This window comes from Oryctolagus cuniculus, chromosome 14 (genome assembly GCF_051225735.1).
Source record: "Oryctolagus cuniculus isolate XC-2025 breed Fujian yellow rabbit chromosome 14, ASM5122573v1, whole genome shotgun sequence".
In the NCBI taxonomy this organism is placed as follows: Eukaryota; Metazoa; Chordata; class Mammalia; order Lagomorpha; family Leporidae; genus Oryctolagus; species Oryctolagus cuniculus.
The window spans coordinates 24,826,811-24,852,150 of record NC_142880.1 but is presented as its reverse complement, the minus strand read 5'-3'; the positions used below and the strand labels follow the sequence as shown (position 1 = coordinate 24,852,150).

Genomic DNA, 25,340 nt, shown 5'->3' with positions numbered 1-25,340 from the left:
ATTATAGTAAACAATACTCATACTCAGTGAGGTGAGTTTATACAATTAGTATTCTTTAGGAAATTACTTGTAGAGATAGCTTAAAAATTGGTTTAAAAATTTAATTAGCAAAATTTCATAGAGGTTAAGTTCTATTAGTGTTTTAGAAAGGGAATCATGTGCTTACAGATTTTAAACTTTCATAATGAGGTAAAACAAATATAAATCAGGTTAAATTAAGTTTTGCTTTGTCATGTTTATAATGGTGATCTTTTTTTTTGTATCTTAAAAAGTACATTATTGCTTTCTTTTGTTCCTTTTTACATTTTAGGTATTGTGTTTGGTCTTGTAGATCTGAGCATTAGCAATTTTCAGAAGAACTATCATCTGAAAACTTTTGAAAGTATAGTATTGACATCCAGCTATGATATTTCATCTTGCCTGGTAGCAATATTAATAGCATACTATGGAGGGAGAGGAAACAGAACAAAATGGACTGCATATTCCTCCTTCTTCATAGGACTTGGATCAATTTTACTTGGTCTTCCACACTTACGTGGTGAAAACAATCAATCTAAGCTAAACATTGAAGGTAAGGTTTTTAAAATATAATATCATATGCCAAATCAAAACTCATTTAAACGATTGGAACTTTAAATAGACTGTGATACCTGTCTGTCTGTCTGTATATCCATCCATCTATCCATCCACACAGGTTTATTTGACAAAGTATCCCTTTTAATTGTGGCTCTCTTTAAACATATATATCATATTCATATACCCTTTCATATAATAGATAGACCTAGAAAGGAGAAAGAATATTTTGGGAAAATTATTTTGTGAAACTGTTCATTCATTTATTAAATATTTATTTATTTATTTATTTGAAAGGCAGAGTTACAGAGAGGCAGAGACACAGAGAGAGTTCTTTCATCTACTGGTTCACTCCTCAGATGGCCACAAAGGCTAGAACGGGGTCGATCCAAAGCCAGGATCCAGGAGCTTCTTCCAGGTCTTCCATGTGGGTGCAGGGGCCCAAGGGACAACTTTAATACATTAATATATTTATATCCTGTGTAGTCAATGTTAAATAATATGTTGTTATGTCAGTCTATGAAGCATATGATATGCGTAAATGAGAGTGCTTGTAGACATTCAAGGAAAAGTGGAATTAAAACATAATTTCAATTTGGTGCAAGAAAAACCTTTGAAAGTCACACATAACTTTTTCATAATGCACATTTAAAAATACTCTCATAGATATTTTCAACATATTCATTGTAGTTATAGAATAGCTTGACAGCTCGTTGAACTGGAAGATGACTTATAGGAAGAGTGGGATAGAAAACATGTCATTCTTGTTACCTTAAACCTTGGTCTGGTCAGAAAGGGTTAAAAGTTAGAGAACACTGTTTAATACATCTTAAAAATGCTAATCAGATCTCAATATGAATCATGGGAGTAGAATTAGTACAATCTTCCTTTTGTGTTTTCTTTAGATTTTATATATATATATATATATTTTGTTAGTGACTATTAACACAGAATTATCTAACAATACCTATTTAGTGTATTTATTGGGTGCCTCTCATTTGTACTAGAGTAGGAGAAATAAACAATCTTTGCTACAGAAGTGCTCATTTCCTACACCTCTCTTTGCATATAGTTCACTTATTGTGTTTGAAGTTTAATTCTTACACAATGACTTTTTCTGTGTTGACGTGCAGTTCATACACACACACACACACACACACAAACACATATTGACATGTTTACATTCTCTTATGTGATTCTTTTTCTTCCACCCTTCTCTTTTCTATCTCCTGAATGTTTTTACTCCTACTCTGCCCTCTGCTTTTATTTTCCAGTTAGTTACCTGTTACACTAAGCTTCCCTTATGAGTTGTTTGAACCTTGGTGAAGTCCGTTTGCCCCTATTTCCCCTTCAAAATCACGATAATTTTCCATACTGATGATAAATTGACCTTCAATTTCTGTGTCTCAACCAGTGTGTATGAGGGATCCTCAAAATGTTCATGAAAAAATATAATTGAAATTTATTTTGGTGGAAAATTTTTTGAATATTTCTTTTTTAAAATTTGTAATTAGTTTTAAAGATTCAATTTGGCTTGTAGATAAAATCCTAGAAATATTCTCTCTGTCCATCCCTTCTCCCTTTCTTTGTTTTCTTTTAGTTTTTGATATAACATGTTTTAAATTTACATTACAGTAAAAAGGGTTAATATTTCAATGAATAAGAAGTTTAAAAAGTGAAAAACAAAATGACAAATGACCCAAGGTTAGTGGGAATATAAGACAGCTTATATAAACAGCAGCTGAATGTAAAAATGAACATGCCACCCAATTACAGAAAATTTTAAAGTGATCACAACTCATTAAAACTATAATAGTATAACGTTCTTAACCACTGGTTTCACAAAGGAATGAAAGTTTTACAAAACTGAATTTGTTGCAATACTGATCTCTTTTCTTCTTCTTCTTTTTTTAAATTTTAGTTTTCATATATCAGGGAGAACATATGATATTTGTCTTTCTGGGTCTGGCTTATTTCACTCAACATGATGTCCTCCAGTTGTGTCCATTTTGCTACAAATAGTAGACTTTAATTCTTTTCTACAGCTGCATAACATTCCATTGTGTACATACATTTGAAAAATCCATTCATCTGATGATGGGCACCTTGGTTGATTCAAAATTTTGGTGATTGTGAACAGTGTAGCTATAAACATGTGGTACAGTTATCTCTTTGATACTTTCATTGTGTTTTGGGTATATACCTGGTAGTGGGATTGCTTGGTCATGTGGCAAGTATATTTCTAGTTTTTTAAAAATGTCTACATTGTTTTCCACAGTGGCTGCACACTAATTTACATTCTAACCAACAGTATATAAGTGTTCCCCTTTGTGCACCTCCTCGCTAGTATTTGTTAATCTCTATGTTTGGGATTTTAGCCATTCTTATGGGGCGAGGTGGTTCATTGTGGTTTTGATTTGGATTTCTCTGATGGCTAGTGATGTTGAGCATTTTTTCATACACTTCTGGCCATTTTAATTTCTTCTTTTAATAAGAGTCTATTGAAATCCTTTGCACATTTCTCAACTGGATTTTTTGTTGTTGTTTAGTTCTTAAGTTTCTGATATATTCAGGATATTAAGCCTTTGTTGGATAGATGGTTTGCAAATTTTTTCCCCATTCTGTTGGATGTCTCCTCACTCTATTAATTGTACCCTTTGCTGTACAAAAGTTTCTGAGTTTCATATTGTCCCATTTGTTTAGTTTTGATTTTGTTGCCTGTGCTTTGGGGGTCTTGTCCAAGAAGTTGTCCCCTATACCAGTGTCTTGGAGTGTTTCCCCTACATTTGCTTCCAGCAACTTCTTAGCCTCAGGTGTTACATTTAAGTCTTTGATTCATCTTGAGTTGATTTTTGCACATGGTGAAAGTTATGAGTCTAATTTTATTCTTCTACATATATACATCCAGTTTTGCCAGGACCATTTGTTGAAGAGCTTAACTTTACTTCACTGTATGTTCTGAGCACCTCTGTCAAAAATCTGTTGGCTATATGTACGTGCATTAATTTCTTTTTTTTAAGTTTTTTTTTTATTTGACAGGTAGAGTTATAGACAGTGAGAGAGAGAGATAGAGAGAAAGGTCTTCCTTCCATTGGTTCACCCCCAAAATGGCCGCTACGGCCGGTGCTGCGCTGATCCGAAGCCAGGAGCCAGGTGCTTCCTCCTGGTCTCCCATGTGGGTGCAGGGGCCCAAGCACTTGGGCCATCCTCCACTGCCTTCCCGGGCCACAGCAGAGAGCGGGACTGGAAGAGGAGCAACCGAGACCAGAACCCGGCACCCATATAGGATGCCTGTGCCACAGGTGGAGGATTAACCAAGTGAGACACGGCACCAGCCCCCTTAATTTCTTGTCTGTCTATTCTATTCCATTGATCTATGCATCAGTTTTTAAGCCAGTGTCATGCTGTTTTAATTATTATGGCTTTATAGTATACTTTGATGTCAAGTATTGTGATGCCTCCAGCTTGATTTTCTTGTTCAGCATTGCTTGGTCTTTAGTGATTCCAATTGAATTTTAGGATTGTTTTTTCTAATTTTTTAAAGAATGTCATTGGTATTTTGATAGGAATTGTGTTGAATCTGTAGATTGCTTTAGGTAGTATAGACATTTTAATGCTATTGATTTTTGCAATCTGTGAGCAAGGAATATATTTCCATTTTTTTGTGTGTCCTTGATGTTTTCATCAGTGTTTGATAATTTTCATTGTGGAGATCTTTCTCTTCTTTGGTTAAATTTATTCCTAAATATTTCATGTTTTTGTGGCTATTGTGCACTGGATTTCTCTTTATGTAAGTTCATCATCAGCATACAAAAAAGCTATTTTTTGTATGTTTCTTTTGTAACTTGCAACTTTAATGAATTGGTTTATCAATTCTAACAGCTTTTTGATGCAGTGTTTAGGTTTTTACGTGTACAGCATCATGTCATCTGCAAACATGGATAATTTGACTTCCTCTTTTCCACGTTTAATGCCCTTTATTTCTTTCTCTTTCATAATTGCTCTTGCTAAAAGTTCCAGTACTGCATTGAATAAGAGTAGTGAAAGTGGACATCCTTGTGTTGTTCTAGATCTGAGGGGAAATGTTTTGTTTTTCCCCATTCAGTATGATATTGTCTGTTGGTTTTGATATATAGCCTTTAAAATTTTGAAGAATGCTCCTTCTATACTTAATTTCTGAAAGGTTTTTATCATGAAGGGTGTTGAATCTTAACAAATGCTTTCTCTGCATCTATTGAGATGACCATATGGTTTTTATTCTTCATTATATTGATGTGATTTATGATGTTTATTGATTTGCAAATGTTGTACCACCCTTCTATTTCTGGGATAAATCCCACTTGATTGTGATGTATCATCTTTTTGCTGTGGTTTTGGATTTGATTTGCTAGTATCTTTTTGAGAATCTTTGCATCTACGATAATTAATGGTATAGATCTGCTGTTTTCTTTTTGTAGCATGTTTTTGTTTGGTTTTTGTATCAAAGTAATGTTGGCTTCATCAGAAGAGTTTGGCAGAGTTCCATCCTGGTAAATACTTTAGAATAGTTAGAACAGTTTTGGAGTTGGTTCCTCTTTGAATGTTTTGTAGAATTCAGTTGTAAAGCATTCAGGTCCTGGACTTTTCCTTAATGGAAATCTTTTGATTAGTGCTTCAGTTTCATTTCTTGTTATGGGTCTGTTTAGATCGTCTATATCATCTTGATGCAATCTTGGTAGGTTATATGAATCTAGGAATTTATCCATTTCTTTGAGGTTTTCCAGTTTATTGGCAAATAGTTATTTATACTAGTTTCTTATGATTCTTTGTATTTCAGTGATGTCAGTTGTAATGTGTTTTTTTATCCCTAATTACATTTACTTGTTTTTTTTTTTCTTTTTTTGTTAGTCTGGCTAGAGATTTATGTATTTTGTTTATGTTATCAAAAAACCAACTTTTTGTTTTGTTCATCTTTTGTGTTTCTTAGATTCAATTCCATTTATTTCTGCTCTAATCCTTATTATTCCTCACCTCCTGGTTTTTGTTTTGTTTTTGTTTTGTTTTGTTTTTGAATTTCATGATTTTTTTTGCTTTCAAACTTTTATTTAATGAATATAAATTTCCAAAGTACAGCTTATGGATTACAATCGCTTCCCCCCCATAACGTCCCTCCCACCCAAAACCCTCCCCTTTCCCACTCCCTCTCCCCTTCCATTCACATCAAGATTCATTTTCAATTCTCTTTATATACAGAAGATCAGTTTAGCATACATTAAGTAAAGATTTCAACAGTTTGCTCCCACACAGAAACATAAAGTGAAAAATACTGTTTGAGTACTAGTTATAGCATTAGATCTCAATGTACAGCACACTAAGGACAGAGATCCTACATGAGGAGTAAGTGCACAGTGACTCCTGTTGTTGACTTAACAAATTGACACTTTTGTTTATGGCCTCAGTAATCACCCTAGGCTCTTGTCATGAGCTGCCAAGGCTATGGAATCCCCCTGAGTTCACTGACTCTGATCATTTTTAGACAAGGCCATGGTCAAAGTGGAAGTTCTCTCCTCCCTTCAGAGAAAGGTACCTCCTTCTTTGATGACCCATTCTTTCCACTGGGATCTCACTCGCAGAGATCTTTCATTTAGGGTTTTTTTTTTTTTTTTTTTTTTTTTTTTCCCAGAGTGTCTTGGCTATCCATGCCTGAAATATTCTCATGGGCTTTTCAGCCGGATCCGCATGCCTTAAGGGCTGATTCTGAGGCCAGAGTGCTGTTTAGGACATCTGCCATTTTATGTTTTGTTTTTTGACAGGCAGAGTGGACAGTGAGAGAGAGAGACAGAGAGAAAGGTCTTCCTTTGCCGTTGGTTCACCTTCCAATGGCTGCCGGGACCGGCACGCTGCGGCCGGTGCACCGCGCTGATCCGAAGCCAGGAGCCAGGTGCTTCTCCTGGTCTCTCATGGGGTGCAGGGCCCAAGCACTTGAACCATCCTCCACTGCACTCCCGGGCCACAGCAGAGAGCTGGCCTGGAAGAGGGGCAACCGGGACAGAATCCGGCGCCCCGACCGGGACTGGAACCCGGTATGCCGGCACCACTAGGTGGAGGATTAGCCTATTGAGCTGCGGCGCCGGCCCCTCACCTCCTGTTAATTTAGGGTTTGGTTTGTTCTTGTCTTATATGTCCTCAAGATGCATCATTAAATCTTTGAGACATTTCTCTTTTTTTAAATGTAAGAATGTAATGCAATATGTTTCAGACTTAACATTGCTTTTGCTGTATGCCACAGGTTTTGATATGTTGTATTTTCATTTTTATTTATTTCAAGAAAATTTTTCATTTCATTTTTGATTCTTCAGTGACCCATTGATTTTTCAGTGGCTTGTTGTTTAATTTCCAAGTATTTATGAGTATCCTATTGTTCTTATTGTTGACTTCTAGTTTTGTTTATGATTGAGAAGACACATGATATGATTTCAATCTTTTTAAATTTGCTCTTGGCTTTTGACCTAATTTGTGGTCTTTTCTGGAAAGTGTTCCATGTGCCAATGAGAAGAGTAAGCATTCTGTGACTGTTGGGTTAAATGTCCTGTGATTGTTTATTAGATCCATTTGCTCAATAGTATGTTTCAACTCTGATGTATCTTCATTGATTTTTTTGTCTGGATGATCTGGTCATTGATGAGAGTGGGGTGTTGAAGTCAACTGCTATTATTCTATTGGAGTATTCCTCTGCCTTTAGGTCTATTTTTTTTTTTTTTTTTTTTTTGGACAGGCAGAGTGGACAGTGAGAGAGAGAGAGACAGAGAGAAAGGTCTTCCTTTGCCGTTGGTTCACCCTCCAATGGCCGCCGCGGCCAGCGCGCTGCGGCCGGCGCACCGCGCTGATCCGGTGGCAGGAGCCAGGAACCAGGTGCTTTTCCTGGTCTCCCATGGGGTGCAGGGCCCAAGCACCTGGGCCATCCTCCACTGCACTCCCTGGCCACAGCAGAGGGCTGGCCTGGAAGAGGGGCAACCGGGACAGAATCCGGCGCCCCGACCGGGACTAGAACCCGGTGTGCCGGCGCCGCTAGGCGGAGGATTAGCCTAGTGAGCCGCGGCGCCGGCCTGCCTTTAGGTCTAATAGTATTTTCTGTATATGTCTGAGTCATCCTGTGTTGAATGTATATATTTTCATGATTCTTATGACTTCTTGCTGAATTGAATTTTTATCAAAGTATACTGTCCTCTTTATGTCTTTTTATAATTTTTATTTGAATCCTGTTTTATCTGATATCAGGATAGCTATGCCTGCTTGCTTTTGGTTTTCATTTGCCTGGTATAACTTTTTCCAACATTTCACTTTCAGCCCATGTGTATCATTGTTTGTGAAGTGAGTTTCTTGTAGGCACCATATAGTGGGGTTATGGTTTTTATCCATTCAGCCAACCTAAGTCTGGTGAATTTAGTCCATTTACATTTGAAGATAGTATTGATAGATAAGAACTAAGACCCGTCATTTTGTTGCTCGATGTTTCTGTCTCCTTTTTTAGTGAGTATGTTGGTGTCAATTGTATTTTCAACAGACAAAGAGCGAGAAGTCTATCTGCTGATTCACTACCCAAATGCCCACAATAGTGGAGTCTGAGTTAGCCAAGAGTCAGCAATTCCATCCTGGTCAGAGGCCTGGTCCTGACAGAGGCCTTCTCAGGCACTTTAGCAAAAAAGTGGATTGGATGCAGAGTAGTTGGCCATGAGCTGGCACTCTGATATAGGATGTCATCTTCAAAAGTGGTGGCTTAATCCACTATCCCACAATGCTGGCCCCCAAAAACTGTTATGGTGCAGAAAAAGTGTACTATGAGAAACTATGCATTTGTTCTGCACTTTTGTGTGTGTGTGTGTGTGTGCAAAACAAACTCAAGTGAAAACTAAGTTTTCTGTACTAGTTCAATGTGTCACATTCTGATCTTTATTCTACAGCTTAAATTTAAGTGAGTACCCACACATACCCACGGTTTCTGTACACTGTCCCTTTACGGAGAATTCCCTTAACATCGCTGGTCCAGCTCTTTGTTACTCATGTAACAAAAACAATTTTTTTCCCTTACACTATGACCTCCAGTGTAGTGATTCTATTTATTTATTTAACAGGTAGAGTTATAGACAGTGAGAGAGAGAGAGACAAAGAGAAAGGTCTTCCTTTCCGTTGGTTCACTCCCCAAATGGCTGCTACGGCTGGTGCTGCGCCGATCTGAAGCCAGGAGCCAGGTGCTTCTTCCTGGTCTCCTATGCGGGTGCAAGGACCCAAGCACTTGGGCCATCCTCCAACTGCCTTCCCCAGGCCACAGCAGAGAGCTGGACTGGAAGAGAAGCGACTGGGACTAGAACCCGGCGCCTATATGGGATGCTGGTGCCACAGGCAGAGGATTAACCAAGTGAGCCACGGCACTGGCCCCAGTGTAGTGATTCTTTCTTCCTCTATCATATGCTACCTTTATTTATAGTTTATATTTATTTATAGTTATTACTTCCTTTATTTATAGTTTATATTTCTCAGTCAACCTTCAGTACAGTGATATATACTTTCCCCATGTATCAGATAGTCCTTGTTTCTTCCTTTTGTTTTTTGATATTTGTTGTTCCTTATCTGAAGTATTATGTTCCAGACTCACTCTAATCATTATCCTAAAGCTCTCTTGTCTCAAGGCCCTTTTTTCGTCTCTGGCCTGTAAAGCTTTGACCCCAACATGCATCTTTTATATTAACAGTACTTGGACTGCTGATTAGTCCTATAATAAATTTGTGCTGTCAAGCTCATTTTGTGTTCTCAGTTGGACCTGTTCACCTGAAAACCTTTTTTTAACCTACAAGAATTTTAGACTATTTGCTTAGTTCTTCCATGTTAGGATAGAAACTACATATTGTAAAAGAAAATTGATTTAACTTTTTTTAAAAAGATTTTTATTTATTTATTTGATAGGTAGAGTTACAGACAGTGAGAGAGAGAGATAGAGAGAAAGGTCTTCCTTCCATTGGTTCACCCCCCAAATGGCTGCTATGGCCGGAGCTACGCCGACCCGAAGCCAGGAGCCAGGTGCTTCCTCCTGGTCTCCCATGCGGGTGCAGGGGCCCAAGCACTTGGGCCATCCTCCCCTGCCTTCCCGGACCACAGCAGAGAGCTGGACTGGAAGAGGAGCAACCAGGACTAGAACCCAGCACCCATATGGGATGCCGGTGCCACAGGCGGAGGATTAACCAAGTGAGCCATGGTGCCAGCCCTGATTTAACTTCTCAACGTAGAATTTATAATTCCACCTATATTTGCATGTTGACATGCTTGACTTCTTCCTGCCTGTTAAAGCATGAGCCATGTCCTCCTGCTAAATGTACCCGCTCTCTGGCTTCTTGGGGGACTTTGTTCCATTGGTGATCACCTCTCGGAAAATTCTCCACGTCTGTTGGTGTCCACTCATTAGTCCTCAAAGGTGCCACAGTTATTCCAATTCTTAAATAATAAAATAATAGTAAACATAAAGTCCTTTTTATGTTACTTTGTCCAAACTCTTCAATTTCACTGACACATATTTTGAAAGAATTGTTCATGCACCCAGATGTTTATCTCCCCTATTCTTTATTTGGCTCACTTTAACCTGTTTTGAATCCAGAGTGGTGTAGAATTATTTTTACCAAGTCATCAAGACAATTAGTGCAAATTGATATTATAAAAATCTTATATATTTCTTCAACTATCACCAATATTTTGTAATATTGACTAATTCCTCCTTCTTGAAATTCTTTGCTCTATTGGTTGCTATTTCCAGTGGTCATATAATTTATAGTCCATAATAAACTTTTTAAAAATAGCATTAAATTAGTAGTTTTATACTACTAGTGGAAACATTATTTTTAAGAAGTTGGACAATAGGATGCTCAGTACTGTGACCCCTAGGAGAATGGAAACAAATGAGCTTTCAATGAGAAAGCAGTGTACATAGGTTGGGGACACAATTTATTGTTATCAGGAGCATGAAGGACCTCCTTGAGTTTGTATGTTTGTTTATTTATTATTTTTTAAAGAGTTAGTTATGTGAGAGGCAGAGTTACAGACCGAGAGATGGAGAGAGAAAGAGAGAGAGAGAGATCTTTCATCTGCTGGTTTACTCTCCAAATGACAACAATGGTTTCTTCCAGGACTCCCACAAAGGTGCAGGGGCCCAAGCACTTGGGTGATCTGCTAAGCCATCAGCAGAGAGCAGCATCAGAAGTGGAGCAGCTGGGACTCCAACTGGTGCCCATGTGGGATGCTGGTGCCACCCCACCGGCAGAGGCTTAACCTACCATGCCACAGTGCCAGTCCATTCTTTGAGTTTATTAATCATGCATTTGAAGTGATATTTGCATGATTGTGTGCTCTTCTCTAGCCACATACAACTTGAAAATATAGGTGCAGAGTGGGGAGAAGAGTTGATTGTAGTAAATTTACAATTTTACCAAGTGATTGCGTGATTTGAAAGACATCAAATGAGTGACATAAGGAATGATTGGGAGACGCTGGGATAATGAAAAGGAGCAGGATCAGTGGATTGTGGGTCCTGGTGAGTTTTAACGATTATTATTGGAATTGGGTTTCTAGAGGGAGTGGACTGGAAAGGTAGGGATGGTTAGAGTGTAGGTGTTTGGCATTGCAGTGAGTGATTTGTAGTTACTACATTTGACATTTAAAATGAGTAAGTAAGGTAGAACTAGTGTAGTGCATGAAGGGAGAGGATTTAAGGAATGAAGAGGCTTGACAGATCATAAGTGAATTACCAGCATTTGAAATACATTTCTAGGGACTTTATCCTAAGACACAGGGATCAGCTATCACACACACAAAAGTAAACCAGCTGAAAATATCTGTGTTCTATTTTGCAATCTGCAGCTTAAGGTTTCCCACAATAACATTTTAAGAACACTTATCAGCCGGCGCCGCGGCTCACTAGACTAATCTTCCACCTAGCGGCGCCGGCACACCGGGTTCTAGTTCCGGTCGGGGCGTCGGAGTCTATCCTGGTTGTCCCTCTTCCAGGCCAGCTCTCTGCTGTGGCCAGGGAGTGCAGTGGAGGATGGCCCAGGTCCTTGGGCCCTGCACCCCATGGGAGACCAGGAGAAGCACCTGGCTCCTGCCATCGGATCAGCGCGGTGCACCGGCCGCAGCGCACCGACCGCGACGGCCATTTGAGGGTGAACCAACGGCAAAGGAAGACCTTTCTCTCTGTCTCTCTCTCTCTATCACTGTCCACTCTGCCTGTCAAAAAAAAAATTTAAAAAAAAAGAATACTTGTCAAATTTAACTTCCAATGTTCACAACCAGTGTGATCCAATAGTGTTGTGTGGAACTACCAGTCTAATAACAAGTGCAAATATGTGGATATTTATTTTGTACTATTCTATAAACATACAAATTTTAAAAACCGTAAGAAATATGCTGCAAAGTGAGATAATTCAAATTTAATGGATAATCATGTAATGACTATAACAAATATTTTTTAATGTAATTTAATTTAACAATCCACTGATCCTGCTCCGTTTCATTATCCCAGCATCTCCCAATCATTCCTTATGTCACTCATTTGATGTCTTTCAAATCACGCAATCACTTGGTAAAATTGTAAACTTACTACAATCAACTCTCCTCCGCACTCTGCACCTATATTTTCAAGTTGTATGTGGCTAGAGAAGAGCACACAATCATGCAAATATCACTTCAAATGCATGATTAATAAACTTATTAGCCCTTGTCTTAAAATTCAGTGAGAAATTAATTGTGGGAAATTATGTAAGCAGAGTAACACAAAGTTAATGTAAAAATTACTAAACAAGTGGATGTAGAACTCAAGTCATAAGGTAATCTTTTGGCCATCGCCATGGCGTAGCGGGGTTAATCCTCTGCCTGTGGCACTGGCATCCCCTATGGGCACCGGTTCCAGTCCCAGCTGCTCCTCTTCCAATCTAGCTCTCTGCTGTGGCCTGGGAAAGAGTAAAAGATGGGCCAAAGTCCTTGTTCTCCTGCACCCACATTGGAGACTGGGAAGAAGCACCTGGCTCCTGGATTTGGATCGGGCGTAGCTCCGGCCACTGTGGCCATTTGGGGAGTGAACCAATGCTGCTATGGCCTGGGAAAGCAGTAAAAGATGGCCCAAGTCCTTGGGCCCCTGCACCCACATGGGAGACTGGGAAGAAGCACCTGGCTCCTGGTTTCGGTTCAGTGCAGCTCCGGCCATTGAGGCCATTTGGGGAGTGAACCAATGGAAGGAAGTCCTTTCTCTCTGTCTCTCCCTCTCACTGTCTGTAACTCTACCTCTCAAATAAATAAATACAATCTTCAAAAATAGAAGGTAATCTTCAATAAATAAGATGATTTACAACATTAGAAATACTTTAAAAACTTTGAGAGGGAGGTAGGAGGGAGGGAAGGTGGGGGGGAGAGAGAGAGAGAGAGAGAGAGAGAGAGATTTCCCATTCACTGGTTCACTCCCTAAATGCCTACAACAGCTAGAGCTGAACCAGACCAAAGCCAGGAGCAGGAATGCAATCCAGATCTGACCCTGTGGGTGTCAGGGACACAGATATCTGAGCCATCACCTGCTGCCTCCCAGGGAGGAATGCATTAGCAGGAGTCAGAGTGGAGTTGAAACTTAAGCCCAAGCACTTTAATAGGGCATGTGAGTGCCCCAAGAGGTGTCTTAACCGCTGTACCAAACACACACCCCACATTAGAAATCCTTTTATCTTGGAGTCAGGACCTGGACCTGGACCCTGCACTAAAGAGGAAAGTCTATGTGTATATACATATATAATATATATTATGTGTATGTAAATGTATATGTACAAGCACACATTGATGCACACCTGTGTATGCACAATCATGCTTGCACACTTATGCTTTGGTTTATGATCCACACACTTTTCTAGTATAGGTTTACTTTAATTATGGTGTTTTCCTGAAAATGTGATAATTGTACTGCTGCATTCAATGTGCATAGAGTGTTAACTAAAAGAGAAAAACATAATTTTGGAAAGTGTAAATATTTGATAAACTACTTTATATGTGTTTATATTTGACTTTAATTAAATTAACAACAATGTAATTATCTTTTCAAAAGATATTTGTGACGAAACGAAGGTCCTCGATATTTGCCCAAAAAGCACGTCATTATTTCAGTCAAAATATGTATTCTTATTCATCCTCGGGCAGACTGTGCAGGGAATAGCAGGAATGCCTCTTTACATCCTTGCAGTCACCTTTCTTTATGACAGCGTCGACACACACTCGTCTGGCATCTATTTAGGCAAGTGTTTGCTTATCTTCCACTTTGGTTGAGTTTTCATTGAACTTCTGTACTTTGGTGTATATATCTAAAATCATATGGCAGTACTAACTGCTGGCCCTTATGATGACTTTGCATAAACTAAATGTCTTTTGGGTCTCTGATATGTTTAAGTTAACTGAACACCAAAATATGTTCATCCTATCAAGAACAGAAGTCATATGCTATTTAATTGAATACAGTGTAGTGTCTCCTATTAACAATGTCTTATGCTACTCTCTCCTACAACTAGTAACTCTAACTCTGGGTATATCTTAGAATAATCTGTACTTTTTGTGTTTAATAGATTTTAGCCCTGGTAGATTGTTTATTTACAGGATTAGGTAACTATGCTTTTTGAAAGCTTTATTTATTTTGAAAATCAGAGTTACAGAGAAAGAGAGAGAGAGAGAGAGAGAGAGATTGATTCTATCCATTGGTTCACTTCCCAGATGGCCACAACAGCCAGGGCTAGGCCAGGCCACAACCTGGATCCAGGAGTTTCATCTGTGTCTGCCATGTGGGTTTAAGGGGCCAAGCACTTGGGCTGTCTTCTGAGGCTTTTCCTATGCACTAACAGGGAGATGGATAGAAAGTGAAGCAGCTGGGACACCAACTGGCACCCACTTGGGATGCGGGCAAAACAGGCAGCAGTCTTACCTGCTGTGTTACCATGCTGGCCCTAGTAGCTATTATTTTTGAAAACAAAAGATATAAACTTGTTTTTATGTGTAAAGGTGGTATAAAAATAATATTCTCCAATAAAATAATCATTTTCTAACAGAGATAAGAAAAGTCATGTTCGTATTAAAATAGATGATACTCAAATTTGTGCTTTTTTTTTCTTTTTGGTTCTACTGAATAGCAAGCAATAAAAACATGCATCTACCCACTGTAGGGAGAAGCTTACTCTGTTGGCACTTTTGGTCCTCTCTCAGCTAAGGTGAGGGATACCAATGACAAGATCTCATCTTACTATAGTACCACAAATTAAAATTAAATGAGAGAATTAATATTTATATTAAGCATAAGCATATAAATTAAATAAAGGCAACAAATTATGTAATTGCGTTATGTTTTTTAAATACATCCATTGGATAATGTGCTATGATTAGTTTAATGCATCAGCTTGGCTACATTATGGAACCAAGTTATTTGGTCAAACTAGAAGCAGATTTTTTAAAAAAAAATGTATTTATTTATTTGAAAGGCAAAGTTACAGGCAGAGAGAGAGGCAGACGCAGATAAATCTTCTATCTGCCAGTTCAAAATGGCCACAATGGCCGTGGAGCTTCATTTGAATCTCCCATGTGGGTGCCAGGGGCCTAAACACTTGGGCCATCTTCTACTGCTTTCCCCAATGAAGTAGCAGGGAGCTGAATTGGAAGTGGAGCAGCTGGGACACGAATCAGAGACCAAATGAGATGCTAGCTTCACAGGAGGTGGCTTAACCCACTCCTCCACAACGCCAGCCCCATAGTCAGTAGATTTTTTAGTAAAGTGTGTTACTTCCATAATGTGAATAATCTCTTCCAATCAACTGATGGCTGTATAGACATAAAGTCTAAATTTTCTTGAACATGAATCAGTTCTGTCTTGAGACTGGACAATTAATTGTTATTTAATTTTCCATCCTGCTGACCTCCCCTTTACATTTGGGAGTTATTAGACCTCGTGATTGTATCAACCAATTGCTTAAAATAAGTCTCTCTCTCTGTCTCTCTCACAAACGCGCATGCACAGCACACATATACGTTATAAATATCTCCTATTGGTTCTCTTCCTTTAGAGACATCTGCTAACACTCATTCAGAATGTGGGGTACAACTTGTGATACACTGGATTAAGCTGCAGCTTGCAATGCCTGGGTCTCCATCAGAGTGCTTGGGATTGAGTCCTGTCTCCACTTCTGCTTTTGATCCAGCTCCTCTCGAACATGCCTGGGAGGGAGCAGCTGATGGCTCTCAAGTACTTCAGTCTCTGCCACCCGCATGGCAGACCCAGATGGAATTCTGGTCTCCTGGTTTCAGCCTGGCCCTGGCCTGCTGCTGTAGACATTTGGGAAGTGAATTGGGGGGGTGGAAGATTTCTCTCTGTGTTCCATTGTCTTTTAATAAGAAAAAAAGTAAATATTGAAAAAGAATGCCAGGAAAAGTACTCAGAAAGTGGTCTATTTAAGTCAGTCATTTTAATCATTTTAAGACAGAGCTGGTTTAGAAGTTGCTTGATGCTCAATATTCATTTGTAGGTTTTGCAGAAGCTGCAATAATATTTGGATATGCCTGTGGTCATGCAATGGGAGCACCACTCGTTAAGGTTGCTGAGAACAGTACTTCTTCCAGAAAGTAAGTCATTTTCTTGGTTTACATTCTATGAAATATTTATTGACTAGATAGCATAGCTTACAACCATGTATTTATATATTAAATTTGTAAGACCCATATTTTTAGAAAAATGCAGGCAAATGTGATTAATATTGCACATATGTTCATATGAATTAGAAGCAATGCATGGAATTTCAGTTTTGCAATATGAAAAAGGTCTGTGGCAAATAATGTGGTACATAGGTAACATTCCTGTATATGGAAAAATGGTTAAGATGGTACATTTCATATGATTTAATAAAAAATTAGGAGGAATTAGTAGTAAGATTTTCATTATAGGTAATGTTTTAAATTATATTTCAAGCAAAGATAGCAACATATTTTATATGTATTTAAATGAACACATGAAAGATGATACCACGAAGTACGGTGGGCTAGTGGGGAGGTGAGCAGCAGAATGGCGGTAAGGTAATAGTTCCTTTTTGTGAAGTGGTTTACTGCTTGGGACAGTTAGGGCTCAATCCCACTGGAGGACTCTGAGGTACAGTATAGAACGTGTCTCAGAGTTGTCCCAACAGCTGCGTACAGGAGCTGGCATGCATACCCGCTCACATCTGGTCGTCACTGGTTGAGGAGCAGGCCTCAAGTTCACATGAACCCCCTGGGGACTTCTGACATGCCTTCCGGAGCCCTGAGCCAAAGTGTTTCCCATTCAGAGCTTCTGTGGAATTGGGACACTATTATAGGACAGGGACATGTACAATGGCATTTTACCCTCCAGACTAAGCATCTACCCCAAGAACTTCTTAATACAGACAGGAAACTAAAATTTAAAGACAATTGAAAGAACTCATTTGTCATGTACCCAGCAAATAATTAACATCTATAATACGTGAAGAATTTCTACTAATCTGCAAGAAATAATGAATCAATATGAAACAAGAAAGGACATGAACAACACATTCAAATTAAACAAAAACAAGAGGCCCAATAAATGTATGTATGAATTATGTATGAATTACAGTCCTGATAACATACTCTTTTTGGATAATTTAACAATATAATTTAATAAAAAGGGCTATTTAAATCATATGAAAAAAACTTAAATATATCTGAACAGGAAGAGTTCATACTAAGAATTTAGCAAAAGAAAAGAGCCAGTATCACTTTAAGACCTGAAAAGACAAGAGGAGTCAGAAGTACAGTAGACTATACAGACAGCTAAATAAATGACTGTAGAGGGGGAAACATGGCCTTTTATTCAACAGTCATAGCTAAACCACTGACATGAGAACGACTATCCAGATCTCAGCTTCCTCCTGTTCTCACCCTGCCTCAGAGCTCTTGCAGTCCCCACACAGGCCAAGCCTACACAGGGAGCCAGAGGAGAGAGGAGCCTGCTGGTAATGTCTGTGCGTATGGTTCCACCCTTTCAAGTAACACAGCAGGATGGGAAAAATACAGGTGGAACTGCGGCAGCAAACATAATACATGTATCCAATGTAATCCATCACTTCTGTGCCTCAGAATCTATTCCTGCTTTTAGAATGGTGAAAAATATCTACATATTGGGTAAAAAAATTCTTGGGATACGCTAAAAAGTGATAATGGCACACGCCCCTACCCAAAATAGTGTCTGCATTCCACAGAAGGCTCTGGGTTCCAATTCCATCAGAGACATGGATGGAGTTACTGGCTTCCAGCACAGCCCAATCTTGGCTGCTGTGTGTATTTGGGGAGTGAACCAGCATATAGGAGCCCTCTCTGCCTGCCTGCTTCCCAAATAAATATTTTAAAAAGTTCTGACCCTCTACAAAATTAATAAAATATTTGACTGCATATTCTCCAATACTTTTAGAAATATATTTCTATATTAGATCTAAATTCAATATTCTTTTTTTACTATAATATGAGGTGTGGGCCAAGACTCTATTGTTTTTTCCTCAAAGGAATTTTTAAATGTACTGGTGAACTTGATGGATCATTCTTTATTTTTAAAAATTGATATTTTAAAACAGCTTTTTTATAAATCAAATTTTCCCCTTTCTATAGACTTAATTCTTTTGTTTTTGTTTTTTTTTTTAACTTTTATTTAATGAATATAAATTTCCAAAGTAAAGCTTATGGATTACAATGGCTTCCCCCCCATAATGTCCCTCAACCCGCAACTATCCCCTTTCCCACTCCCTCTCCCCTTCCATTCACATCAAGATTCATTTTCTATTCTCTTTATATACAGAAGATCAGTTTAGCATACATTAAGTAAAGATTTCAACAGTTTGCTCCCACACAGAAACATAAAGTGAAAAATACTGTTTGAGTACTAGTTATAGCATTAAATCTCAATGTACAGCACACTAAGGACAGAGATCCTACATGAGGAGTAAGTGCACAGTGACTCCTGTTGTTGACTTAACAAATTGACACTCTTGTTTATGGCCTCAGTAATCACCCTAGGCTCTTGTCATGAGCCCCCTGAGTTCACCAACTCTGATCATATTTAGACAAGGCCATGGTCAAAGTGGAAGTACCTTTCTCTTATTTTTGTTTTTGTTTTTGACAGGCAGAGTTAGACAGTGAGAGAGAGAGAGAGAGACAGAAAGAAAGGTCTTCCTTTCTGTTGGTTCACCCCCCAAATGGCTGTTACTGCCGGCGTGTTGAGCCAATCCGAAGCCAGGAAGCCAGGTGCTTCCTCCTGGTCTCCCATGCAGGCGTAGGGCCCAAGCACTTGGGCCATCCTCCACTGCCTTCCTGGGCCACAGCAGAGAGCTGGACTGGAAGAGGAGCAACCAGGACAGAATCTGGTGCCCCAACCAGGACTAGAACCCCGGGGTGCGGCACCGCAGGTGGAGGATTAGCCTAGTTAAGCCTAGACTTAATTCTTTTATCTCTAATGTGATTTCTGCTGTATTGTAACCTTATCAAATTCTTCGCTTACACTTTATAGTTTTCTAAGTTGATTTCTGTGGGTCATCTTGCTATACAATGAAATAAACATGTAATAATCATATCATATGCAATAGCATAATGTATATAGTTAGAATGCATAGCTGGGTTCAAAAGTGAAGCAAAAAATCCTTTGAACTATTATAGTTACGATTATATTGTTATTATAATATACTACATATTATAGTTAGCTATAATATTAACTTGATATTATAGTTAGGAAAGAATCTTACAGCTCTAGTGAAAATCCAGAGTTGATCTCTGCGTGTAACCACATATGACTGGCAGATACTATAAATCAAGATTGCAATGCCATGTCATCATGAGTTAGAGTTTGTAGTCTTGTAGAATGTGGGCACATTCTCCTCATTGTATGAAAGGCAGTGGATGTGCCAGGTCTTGGTTGCCAATAGTCACCTGTGAAGACAGAAGACAGAGAGCTTAACAAGCAGTCTTAACAGTAATTGGGAATAATCACTAGAAGGAGGAATCCACACCAAAGCTGGGAATTGATTTAAGGGACTAGAAGAAAGGCATTCAAAATGTATGTGATATTAAGGGTCAAATGCCAAAGGATCAGTTGTGGAAATTACAAGGCTGGGTTTGCCATAAAAGTCTAGGTGCTTCATTTAAAGGGGCAAGGTTTATTTATTTATTAATTATGGGTGTAAGGGAGAGATCCTGTTCACTCCCTAAATGCCTGCAACAGCCCAGCCAGAGCTGTAGTGGAGAGCAAGGAGCAGTCCAGTCCAGGCAAGGCATGATTTTAAAGAAAGGGTTAAAGGTATAGTCTTCTAAATACATGACTCTGGTAGAGAAAAAAGTCAAGCAGGAAAGAGCGAGCCTGCTGTTTCACCATAGCAGTGCCAGGGAAAGGAAGGAAAGGGCAAAGATTAGTATCCAGCAAGAAGAGAGAAACATAATTGGAGGACTTGCTAGCACTCTGCCTCAACAAAATCAGCAAACAACAGTGACAAATTCACGTATAAAGTTTCTTTTCTCTCTCTGATTATGACTTAGTTTTTAATAAAACACCCAAAGTTGAAATTTTTCATTTCTCTCTGTTATAGCAACATGGGTCGTGGTGGTAATCTAAAACTCTGGTGGAATTGGTGGAATAGTTTTCTTCTTGCCTCTCTTATTGCATGGTCTACATTAATACCACTGTTGTGCTTTCCACGTAATATAGCAGGTGACTACACAATTCTCATTTATTAAATTGGAGATAACTGTTTCCCCCTACTGCCCTCCTCAACTCCCTTCCTCAGCCTGCGGATGAGCTACATTTCTTCATGACTATGCCACTTCCACATGCAGTGGCCTGTCATAGAGATGCAGTGTCACCAAATATTTCATTTTCACGCCACAGTCTCATTACTACATATTTTTGCTTCTCATTATTTCCTTTCAAAATGTTTTATATCTAGAGGCCAGATGGTATTTTTTAAAAAATGAAATATATTTAAATCTATTTAACTCGCATCATTTAATATATGTATTTCATTCAACTGTTGGAAGAAATAATCATCCTTAAACTTATTTTGGTAACACTAAAAATACATGTAGTGAGAGAAGTACAACAGTATATTTTGATGGTACAAAATATTTTTGATACTATCAAAGATTATTCTTTTATATTCCAGGGTTGTGCTGCAAAATATGATAGCCACATGCCAAATGTGGCTACTTAAATTTTAGGCTAAGTCAAAAGTCCATTTATTCAGTCATAGGAGGTACATTTCAAAAATTTAGTAGCCACATTCAACTAATGGCTTGTAGTACTGGATGGTACAAATATAGATTATTTTTGTCATCACAGAATGTTCTTGAGGACAAGACCGTTTTATAAGAAGGTGTCTTTTAATTAAGTTGATCAATTCTTCAAAAATAGCTCACTTGCAATTCCAGGGAATACTGGGATTATTAGGATTAGGGTGTGTGTTTGTGTGTTTTATTCATGTTTTATGTTTTTGAACATGCCATAAGTTTTTTTTTTAAATAATTGTTAACATGTAGGTACAGCAAAGATAACAGCTGGGAAGTGTAAAAAGACTTATTCAAGTGACAATCTCAAAGATAAGGAATTTGGAACTAGTATCAAGGATTTGTTTGCTGCACTTTGGGTAAAGTATTTTATGTGTACAACCTGATTAAGTTGAATTATATAGTTTTATAATAATGGACTTAAGAAAATAACCAATAAAGTTGTAAACTTAAAGCTAGAGCCTCTTACTTGTCTTGTTAGATTTCCAGATAACGCAGAATAGGGCCTAGCTTACATAAATAGCATTGCCAAGAACTTCACTAGTGTTATAGAAAGGTATCTGATCTTTTCTTCCTATTTCTTTTAACTTTATGTTTATAGTATTTTGTGTTTGTTTCTCCCCTATGAAAATAAATAAGGCATTTAATCAGATAATGTGTAAGTGTAAACCTTACGGTTTTTATTTTGTTTAAATGACATTGAAGAGAACTCCAGAAGTTAACAAATACTCCCACAAGCATCATGTCACAGAAAATATCTCAGTGTCAGTGGAGAAGAGCTCTTTGTTTCTCTAGATGGGAAGTAAAGCCTAAGGTACAGATACTATGGAATGAAAAAATAAAAACTTCAAAATATTAATATTATTTTTAACTTATTTTCTCCTACTCATAACTTTATTCTCTATGCTGCCTACAGAATTGTAGTCCTCACCAATTTTATCAAGTTCCTGCCCAGATTACATGACAGATGAATTTCACAAGTTTTTAGTGGGACTTTCCAGACTCTTTGTGAAAGTGTCAACTGGGGACCGATACTATGGTGTAGTGGGTAAAGCTGTCGCCTGCAGTGCCGGCATCCCATATGGGTGCCGGTTCAAGTCCTGGCTGCTCCACTTCCAATCCAGCTCTCTGCCATGGCCTGGGAAAGCAGTGGGAGATGGCCCAAGTCCTTGGGCCCCTACACCCATGTGGGAAGATCTGGAGAAAGTTCCTGGCTCTTCGCCTCAGAACAGGCGCAGCTCCGGGCCTTGCGGCCAAGTGGGGAATGAACCAGCAGATAGAAGACCTCTCTCACTCTCTTCCTCTGCTTCTCTCTCTCTATGTAACTCTGACTTTCCAATAAATCTTGAAAGAAAAAAAAAGTATCAACTGAATTTTCTTCCCTCATTTCCTCAGAATTTTATCCCTGTCTGACACATACTCTGGTTAAACTTCTTCTTTCCTGGACTCATTTGGCCCTTCTATGGTTCTGTGAATTTATATAGATAATTTCTTTACTTCAAATATCCTTACATTTCTTCTGCATTCTAAGAAAACATCTTTGTCAGATCCTACTAAATATTTCTAGGCAAAATATTTCTCCCTCCTTAGCACTTTGATAGATATTTATTATAATTTATGTATGCAATGTATACACACATATATGTATCATGCTTTTTATAATATTAGTCTGATTATTCAAAAAATGAATGGATATATTGTATAAAATCAGAAATCTTTTTACTTGTTTCTATTCACCTAATGTTTATTTTTTATGAACTTCTGAACCATTCACAGTAGTTGATGATTTCCCATTGAGATTTTTATGTAATTTTAATTTTTTTAAACTTTTATTTAATGAATATAAATTTCCAAAGTACAGCTTATGGATTACAATGGCTTCCCCCCTATAACGTCCCTCCCACCCGCAACCCTCCCCTTATCCACTCCCTCTCCCCTTCCATTCACATCAAGATTCATTTTCTATTCTCTTTATATACAGAAGATCAGTTTAGCATACATTAAGTAAAGATTTCAACAGTTTGCTCCCACACAGAAACATAAAGTGAAAAATACTGTTTGAGTACTAGTTATAGCATTAAATCTCAATGTACAGCCCACTAAGGACAAAGATCCTACATGAGGAGTAAGTGCACAGTGACTCCTGTTGTTGACTTAACAAATTGACACTCTTGTTATTTTTAAAAATATTTTATTTATTTATTTGAAAGTCAGAGTTATACAGAGAGAAGAAAGGCAGAGAGAAAGAGAGGTCTTCCTTCCGTTGGTTCACTCCCCAATTGGCTGCCATGGCCCATGCTGCGCCAATCCGAAGCCAGGAGCCAGGTGCTTCCTCCTGGTCTCCCATGCGGGTGCAGGGGCCCAAGCACTTGGGCCATCCTCCCCTGCCTTCCCGGGCCACAGCAGAGAGCTGGACTGGAAGAGGAGTAACTGGAACTAGAACACGGTGCCCATATGGGCTGCCGACACTGCAGGTGGAGGATTAACCAAGTGAGCCATGGCGCCAGCCCTGTAATTTTAATTTTTATAAATAGTACATGTACATATTTTAATAAAACAAAAATAATGCAATTAATGATAAACTCTTTTATGTTGTTAATGATTAAGATAACATTTATAGAAACATCACAAAATTTAAACATAAATGTTTTAAGCTTTGATTTTTATTTTTTTTTACATTATTGATACACAAGAAACAATAACAGGTGGATTCCAATATTTATCTCTTGGAAATAGTGTGCTTTGTTCATTACTATTAGGATAAAAAAATAATATAGTTACCTGATAACAACTTCTTAGGCTTCTACTTGTGTGCTTCAGTAGCTGGAGGATGTCTTCCTCTAATGTTTGTCAGAAGGTGGGACTTCTAGGACGGCAGAATAAGGGCCTTGGCAAATCCTCACCTCCAAAAAACGATGGTGAAATTGGTGTAACTGTCAATGACCATTTCAAAATTGTGGAAATTAACCAGAGGCGTAAAACAAGCCCAAAGCATTTATTCAAGAAAATTTCGTGAGCTTTGTTTGGAAGAATGAGATCTGTGTCATTTAAATTGTTCCCTTTTCCTTTACTTCCATGGTCTGATCAGTGTGAAGGCTGGCAGTCTTCCTGCCATAGGAGGTGAGTGATCTGATTTGTGGCCTCATGGAAAATCAGGGGCATTATAGTCAACAATAATGATATCGGTGGCAAACAGGTATGAAAGGTCAACTTCACAGCCACTAGAGGCATCACTTCTTACTGGGGCAACAACAGATGGGTCAAACATTTAAAATGTACATCTGTGCAATGACATTGGACTTTGAAGGTTCTGATATATTCCTGAGGATCTGAAAGTATTTTCATAATCAGAAGAGTTCAGAGGTGGTTCCAGTTACCAACCGGTTCCTGGGCATCCACACAAGCTTACTTTGACCACGGGAACGTAACTGAGGAAAGGCGGAGTGGTTGCATTCCCAGAAGAGAGTTAGAGAGAAGTTTGCAGGGGAAGTCTGTGGAAAGAGGAGATAAGCCATGGAGCATCATGAACAGTATAACTACACAGCAGTGAGCAGGGACACCACCAGTGACCCCTTGGCTGGGGGCTGGAGGAGTTGTCAGCTTCTTGAAGTGAGGTGAGAGAAGACTGCAGCAGCCCATGCCACTGTAACATTGCCTGAAGCAGAACACTGTGGACCACACTGACTTCGAGTCCAGCCTGAAGCACTTGTGCGAGGCAGGGTGCCCACCTAACCCCATAAAGGGAGAGAACATTTCTTTCTTCTCATCCCCCAAGAAGGGTGCCCATTGACTATGTGTCTCACACGTTTGTGCTACTAGGGGATTCTAACCAGAGGGATAAATCCATCTTCCCATTGACTGTGAGTTTGGTCTAGATTTTTGGCAGGGGTCAGGGCATCCACTGAGGACTAGGAGGTACTCCTCTCTTCCTACTTTATCACAGGCACCTAGACTCAAACAGCCAAGGTGGAGCACTGACAGGCAGCTGGCTCTGGGAATTCCTCTCTGTGGATGGGGCAGCCTTGTGGTACTGAGAGACACAGATCCTTTGTGTGGCTCATGTGCCAGTGTGGATAGGGTATATAACAACTGTGGGCTAACCCCAGGCACTATTGACAGAGAGAGGATGAGGCTGTAATCACACCAGATCATACCCTCCTCCCTGCTGGCAATAGAGGAGGTCTACCATGCCCAACTTGGGTGTCACCCTAGTCTCTTGTCCTACCCTCAAGCCCTGACCTGAGTTCCCTGGCTCCACCCAGCATACATCTCTGGATATAGACTGAAGGACCAGAATCTCCACTAAGCCACAGAGGCATATTTTAAAGATAAAATCCATCAGAGGAGAAAACCAGATGTTTCCTAGAAATGCCTAAAACTAAACACAGAAACACAAGAAACAACAAGAAAGACAATATAACTCC

At 38.9% G+C, this 25,340-nt stretch overlaps 1 protein-coding gene across 1 annotated transcript in view; it reads left to right on the top strand.

Annotated features, from left to right (window-relative positions):
- The window catches only part of LOC100357744 (solute carrier organic anion transporter family member 6A1), a 142,525-nt gene that overhangs the window by 9,774 nt on the left and 107,411 nt on the right, over positions 1-25,340 (top strand). Inside the window, exons 2-6 of the mRNA XM_089313354.1 lie at positions 311-571; positions 13,679-13,864; positions 16,131-16,227; positions 20,223-20,344; positions 21,169-21,275. Of these exons, the coding sequence (XP_089169480.1) occupies positions 311-571; positions 13,679-13,864; positions 16,131-16,227; positions 20,223-20,344; positions 21,169-21,275 (773 nt within the window). The remainder of the gene's footprint in view (positions 1-310; positions 572-13,678; positions 13,865-16,130; positions 16,228-20,222; positions 20,345-21,168; positions 21,276-25,340) is intronic.